The sequence below is a fragment of the Echinops telfairi genome, unplaced genomic scaffold (genome assembly GCF_000313985.2).
Source record: "Echinops telfairi isolate 266 unplaced genomic scaffold, ASM31398v2 ScPeMD7_7406;HRSCAF=8444, whole genome shotgun sequence".
NCBI lineage: Eukaryota > Metazoa > Chordata > Mammalia > Afrosoricida > Tenrecidae > Echinops > Echinops telfairi.
The window spans coordinates 3,793,421-3,800,570 of NW_022111306.1; the positions used below are offsets into that span (position 1 = coordinate 3,793,421).

Below are 7,150 nucleotides of genomic sequence, written 5' to 3' on the forward strand. Positions count from 1 at the left end.
GCCTGCCACATCCATGAAGTTCAATGCATCCAGCTGAGTCATTCCTCAATGGGCACTGCAGCCACTGCACACAGGAAAGGCTCTCACAGCCTTGACACCCCTGCACGAAGCCCACGGGCAGGGACCCTGGAAGTTCAGGTCCACTCCAACTATACTACCTCAAGGGGTCCTGGCTCTTTTTATCACCAGTTGGAGCCAGGAATCCAAGTTTCCCTCTTGGCAGCGGAAAAGGAATGCAAGTGAGTAGGCGAATGTGGAATAAAAGTCTCTCAATGCTCGTGGGTTCACTGGTTCACATGGCGATGCATTCAAAGGTCACTGGCTACTCATTACATTGCACTTGGAAGGGTATCCAAGTAGGAAAACCCTTCCTGGTTTCTGTTTATAAAGATAAATAAAATTGTGTCTCCCCTACCCTACCCCCACCCCTGCCAAAAGGAAACTGAGGGGCATCCAAATGTTCACGGGAAAATGAAATTAAAAAAGAGAATGGAATTCTTCCAAAAACTTTTTGAAGTTCTTTCTTACATATTAGTCTTAGCCCAACACTTGTGGGTGTAATCTCACTTGAGAACAGGGGTTTCTCTGTTAATAAGGACCCCGGACAGGGCCCAAAATGTCTTCGACTTATTCACGACTGAGTTGTAATGGAGCCCTGGTGGCGTGGTAGTTATGTATTGGGCTGTGATCTGTAAGATCAGAGGTTCAGAACCTCCCGCTCAGTAGGAGGCAGAAGCGGCTTTCTACTCCTCGACGGAGTTCCCGGCTGCAAACCCACAGGGGCCGTTCTATCCAGTCCTAGAGGCCCGTCTGAGTCAGAACCAACTAGATGACCGCGAGTTGGGTTGGCCTGCTGTTGCGCTGTGATGAACAGCAAATCCAGGCCCTGTTTCTACAGGGCCAACAAAGGATGACAGATACCGCTTGAGGCTGGCCGAGATGCCTGAAGGCATGGCCTCTTCCCTAGGCTCAGGGAGCCTTCCCCTAGACCAGCGCTGGAGACTCTCCGGCCTTCAGGCTGGGCAGGCCCACAAAGTCATCGATCCCAGCTCACATCACACCTCCACACAGACAAACTGCTGCAGCCATCCCACTAGGGATGCATTAATGAAAAGTTTGACCAGTGTGGCCCGGGAATGACGTCATCAACATCCAAATGGCTCTTGGCAGGAAAAAAAACACACAAAAAATCCCCACCCTTGCCCTAGAACATTGATTCCCAAACTTATTTGGCTACTGTCCCTTTGCAGAAAAATAAAAATCTCATTGTCCCCTTGGCAATTAAAAACTTTTGTATGATAGCCCCAAATCCAGAATCGGGGGTGGGTATTGTTTTTCATCCCCCCTGGATTGTCCCCGCACCCCCCCAGGGGCAGCACTGCCCACTTTGGGAAACCACCAGAGCCAGTGCCTGGAATTGTGTGAGAAAATAAATTTGCTGTTTTATCAGTCACTCACTGGGTGGTGTTACAGTGCCCCGAGGCTCTGGACTTCAAAGCCCAGCATCAGTTTCTAAGAAACAATACTGAAAAACATTCTCATTTACTATAAATCTTTAAATTATTTGTTTATTGTCTAAAAATAAGTTCAAATAGTGAAGACTGATAGCTATCTTACATTTCATATCCAATAAAATAGCCCCTAAAAATATAAAGCAAAAGTTGATTGAATTACAGGGGGGAATCTGGATATGCATCATTCCTCCCTCCCCAGAGAGTCAATGCCAGCACATTCAAACCCTACGGTGCAGGGCAGTAAACTGCCCCATCGTTTCTGAGGCTGTAATTCTTTAAAGAAGCAGACAGCCTCTTCTTTCTCCTGAGGAACCATCGTCCTCGAGATTAGCAACCCTATGCTTAACTCACCGTGCCACCAGGGCTCCATACCCTCATTATAGTGGGACTTTAATTTGTTAATGGTATCTTTCCATGCACGCTGCTGTGGAGTTTCTTAATCAGTTAACTCTGATGTTATTATTGCTATCTTTGTTCATTTTATTACATATATATTTTTATATGTGAATTGTGTCCCTCAGCATGGACCAGAGCGGGCCTTTCCTTAAAGCCCAATCTATACTTTGAGTTCAGACTTCTCACCTCCCAATCCGGGAGAAAACTTCACTTCTATTTCTTAAAGCCATTCATTGAGGTTTTGGGTTTTTTTTTAAACCACCACTAACAAACTAAGACAGTGTGTCTATGTATGTGAACAGATACCTCCAGACATCCATAGACTGAAGCATCACTTCTGCCAGTGGCATCGCGTCGTTCTGACTCGGCAACCCTAAAGGGTTTCTGAGGCTGTGAATCCTTTAAGGGCAGACAGCCTCACTTCCAAGGAGTAGTTAGTGGCTTTAACCCTCCAGTTAGTTGTCTAATGCTCACCTGACGGCCACCAAGGCTCACATATAGCTTATGAATGCATGCTATTTTTTAATCTATATAAAACAGAAGTTTGAGAGATGATTCTAATTTATAGGACCACAGTACCAAAACATATATCCCTTTCCATGCTTAAAGACCATCTGGTGTCTGTCCTCTTACAATGCTTCTAACTGGCTTACTTAGTACTAGATCTAATAAGGGCATCTCATCTTCCAAAGAAAACTCACAGGCTAAATTATATGAAGCATCCATAACATTGCCTTGAGGGTTAGCTACACCCAAGTTCGAGTCTCAGCTAACCAAATACCAGTTTGGGATCCCAAGAAAGTTAAACCCTCTGTGTCCCAACGTGTGCCACTACGAAATGGGAACACTAAATACCTAGTAGGGCTGTTTTGAGAGAAATGGACTCCATATGTGCATGTGTGTTGCATAGCCCAGTTCTTAGAATATAAGATGCATTAGAAAAACAGTAGCTTTTATGAACATCATTTATTCACGTATCCATTCACCTAATTTACAGAGCTCCATCTATGCGCCAGTCCTAGCGCCAGACTCTTAGGACACAGGGATAAGAACTCCTTCCTCTGAACACCAAAGCCAGACTCACTGCCTTCAAGTCCAATCCCACTCATAGAGACCCTAGACAGGACTGGGCAGAACTGCCCCTGTGGGTTTCTGAGAACGTAATTCTTTACGGGAGGAGCAAGCCTCATCTTTCTTGCGTGGAACAGTGACTGGCTTCTACCTTCTGATCTTGCAGTTAGCAAGTAACCACTGCGCCACCAGGGCATCTTTCATACTAAAAATCTACCTCTATAAATTTACTTAATCCTGCCGATTGTTTTCTACAGCAAGTCCTGTTATCCATTGTCCAGATGAAGAAAATGAGTTAAATTATGAGCCTTGTTACTTCCAAGTGCCAGTGATAGGAATGGGATTAGGAATATTGGTGCTTTATGAGTCCAAAGTCTGTCTTAATCACTGGCACACTTTGCTTCCTCTTGAGAAGCTCCATATTTAGATACATATGGAAAATATAATTTGTGAGCTTTATTTTCACTGTTTTGTTTTTTGTCAAAATGCTGAGAACTCTAAATATATTGGTTTTCAGAGCCTGTAGAATATGGGCCCCATTACCTAACTGAATTCTCTGCCAAGGTTTTTTCTTTTTCCCCCAAGTCTTGACCTTTCAGGTTTTGTTTCCTCTTCTTTTTATCCCCCTTGAATGTGGAAAGCAACATGTCAGTCGAGTAATATTCCCTCTGCTTTTGAAATCTTGTGGTTTTCATGAATTGGTGCGTTCTGGGAATTTAATTTAAATTTAGTCTCTTTCTGATGGGGGAGAATCTCTTTACATAATGGTAGATAGTTCAATGAATGTTAAGGATGCAGAATTGAGTCAAAGAAAGCAGTACTTTCTAAAAAATTAAACAGGTCACGGTCAATCAGTAGCTGAGACTATCTGCCAAGTCATCATGTCACTGTCCCACAGAAGCTACAGTTTATTTCATGGGAGAAGGACCAACCTTACCTAGTAGGATACAAGAAATACCTGTCAACTCTGAAGGTAACAGCAAGGACTTTAAGGCTTCAGACAGTGGACAATATGGAGACAATGTAACATAGCTGGAAAAGTTATTGCTAGGATCCCATTTTTTAAAAAGGAGGTATGGGCGAGGGCTCAAATGTTTGAATTCGAGGGAAAACATTTAAAAAACCAAATCCTTCTATAAACACAGCTACATTGTAGAAAAAAAAAGAGACATGGCAAACTCCATTCCCCCTTCACTTCGTAGAGGTCATCATTGTATCTTTTTTCCACCTACTCAACTGATTTAACATTAAGCCAGGATAATTTTAAATAAGGAATTCTGGTGGTATAGTGGTTAGGTCTTGGGCTTCAATCTGCATGGTTGGCAGTTCAAAACTATCAGCAGCTCCACAGAAGAAAGACTGGGCTTTTTACTCCCGTAAACAGTCACAGGCTCAGAAACCCACTAAGGGTCACTATGCATCAGCATTGACTCCGTGGCAATAAGTTCGGTGGTACAGTGGTTAAAGGCTCAGTTCAGCTGCCAACAGAAAAGTTCACAGTTCAAACCCCGCAGCCACTCCATGGGGAAAAGATGCGATAGATGGCTCTGTAACGATTTACAGCCCTGGAAACCCTTGGGGAGCAGTTCTACTCTGTCCCATAGGATCAGTATGAGCCAGAAATCTACTCAATGACCAATGCTTTGGTCTGATGGGTCAAAACTTTTCAATGGATTGTTCCCTTTTTTAAACTTATTTTATTGGGGGCTCGTACAATTCTTATCACAATCCATCCATCCATCCATTGTGTCAAGCACATAAGTGTATTTGTTGCCCTCATCATTCTCAAAACATTTGCCTTCCACTTTAGCCCTTGATATCAGTTGCTCATATCCCCCTCCCTCCCCACTCGCCCCTCCCTCATGAACCCTGGATTGTTCCTTTAAGCTGGCAATCACATCACTAGGAGCTTACTCTATCGATATTCTCACACAAATATCCAGAGGACTCTGAATGTAAAAATGTTCCTTATGCCCGAGTTAAAATGGTGAAACACTATAAAGATGTAGGCTAAGTCTGCATTAACAGAGACAGAGACGCAATAGCTCCTGGGAGCGGCGAGGGAGGAGGAGATGGAGCTAATGCCGCCCTCACCTCAGAGGAGGCTCCGCCCAGGCATTCTGACCTACAACTGGTTGGGGGAGGGGACCATCTCAGGTGTGGCTGGTATGGCCTGTGTGCTGGGGACCACGTGAAGGGCGTATCTTTTATTCCACCTTCAGCTGTGCGAGATCAGGCAGTATTGAAAACGAACACTTTCCTATTTGAGAGCCTTCATGGGTCAAAGCAAACTGTGATCTTGCTCTGCTGAGTGTAGAAACAGAAAAGGAAAATGACTGACTACACCACAGACCAAATTTCATCAGCAAAAGCAAAGAAGGTGCAGTTGTAATTTTCATGTATGTAGTGCAGAGTAGAATGAATTAAGATTAGCCTGCTTGACCAGCAAAAGAAAGGGAAAAAATGTGGATTCCCCTAGCCTCCATTTGAGAACCTCAATGATTAAGAAATCCATGCCCCTTGCTACCCAGAGTCCATCGCGACTCAATAGGGCAGAGTAGATCCGCCCCAGGTGGTTCAGTGAGCACCAGCGCGCTCCATCACCGCGCCACCAGGGCTCCTAGTGAAGATGGAGAGGTGTCATCCATTAAATAAAATTGGGAAATAAATCGTGCGCCATTTGCAAAGCAAAGCATTTTCACTTCATGAGGATGAAAACACCCTTTTCTTGAACCCAAAGAGCAATTTCTAGGTCATTTTAGAAGGAAACACACTTAAACCTGGCCGAGACTCCAAAGATCATTGCACCAGCATCCTCATTTTGCAAATGAGGAAATAGAGACACAAAGCCCTTCGGTTCAATTACTTGTTTACAAATTTTCTTACCCATCTTCTGTCCTCGGATGTGGTTATCAATTTCTAAGACTCATCATCCCTGCGTTTTTAATGCCACACCCCCTACAACTTCAGGTCAAGGCTTGGAAAATGTTTGCGCGCGTCGAGATACATTTAAATCACCCTCAAAGCGTTGCTGAGTATTATTAAATGTGTGAAAGGGCGCATAATCCTTTTAATTATTTCTGCTCCTTAAATAAGGGCTCTCTCCTTTTGAAGCTGGTTTCCATACATGCCAGCTCTGGTTACTGTCTAGAAGCGTGGGGGGGGGATTTTTTTTTTAAGACTTTGAAAGTCAAGGAGGGAGGGAATTCCCACTAAGTTCTAGGTAGTTTCAAGGTTGTGCCAGAGGGAAATGGAACACACTTCGCGAAAAGGAAAACGTGGAGTTAAAATAGATCACCTTGACAATGTCTTCCAATACTAAGAATCTGAGAACTCAGCACCCCAAATGCGTAATTGCAGGCACACTATGAATCACATTGAGTTTGGTGGTGGCTGTTATTTTAGTTTATCATTAGGCACGCAGCAATAAGAGTTCGGCTTCCTTCTCTTAGGGGCGTGTTTCCTCCAGAGAAACGTTCAGTTTTTACTTTCCACACTCAGGTGGGAAAGTATTCGCGTCGTTCCGAGGGAAGACCCAAAGCAATAAATAGGTCAACAGGTCCCGGGTCATTCGGCAACTAGAATGCTGCCACAGACGCCCTCCCCTCCCGCAATCAATTCTTCGTAAAAGCAGGAATTTAACCAAGAAGCTTTAAAACTCAGCATGGAGAAACTTAATTCCTACGGGGAAAAAACCAAAACAAAACCCTTCTCTCCCTCCTCCAAGAATTATTCTGACTTCCGGAATTCTGAGACGTGACCTCTGGAGCGAGCTCAGAGCAGAGCGGGGTCCCGCGCCCAGGCGGGAAGCTTACCTGTGGCGTCCGCAGGCGCCTGGACGCTGAAGGTGGCCATCACCGGTCCCAGGTGCAAGGAGGGCTTGCTCCAGGGACGCGGCGCCCCGAGCGGCAGATAGGAGGGGTTGGACTTCCGCCGGATCGCCACCCGCCTGAAGTTTGGACTGGCTTGGACGCTCCTCCTGTCCGGTTCGCTCTCGGCTTTGCTCCCGGTCCGGTTCAGACGCGCCATGGGCTGGCTCCCCGGGGACGCCGGGACCCTGGGGGGCGTCGCCTGCATGTCCAGCGGCTGTGCAACCCCCGACGGAGACTCCAGGGCTGCGTCCACTGCGGCGTCTCCTTGCAACCGTTCCTCCGCTCCAGCGGCCGAGG

At 45.6% G+C, this 7,150-nt stretch overlaps 1 protein-coding gene and 1 pseudogene across 1 annotated transcript in view; one reads left to right on the plus strand and one right to left on the minus strand.

Annotated features, from left to right (window-relative positions):
- LOC101646761 overlaps positions 1-247 on the plus strand; it is a 3,335-nt pseudogene extending 3,088 nt beyond the window's left edge.
- FGD4 (FYVE, RhoGEF and PH domain containing 4) overlaps positions 1-6,867 on the minus strand; it is a 265,432-nt gene extending 258,565 nt beyond the window's left edge. Inside the window, exon 1 of the mRNA XM_030887344.2 lies at positions 6,797-6,867. Coding sequence (XP_030743204.1) covers positions 6,797-6,836 — 40 coding nt within the window. The 5' untranslated portion in view covers positions 6,837-6,867. The remainder of the gene's footprint in view (positions 1-6,796) is intronic.
- Positions 6,868-7,150: the final 283 nt, after the last annotated feature.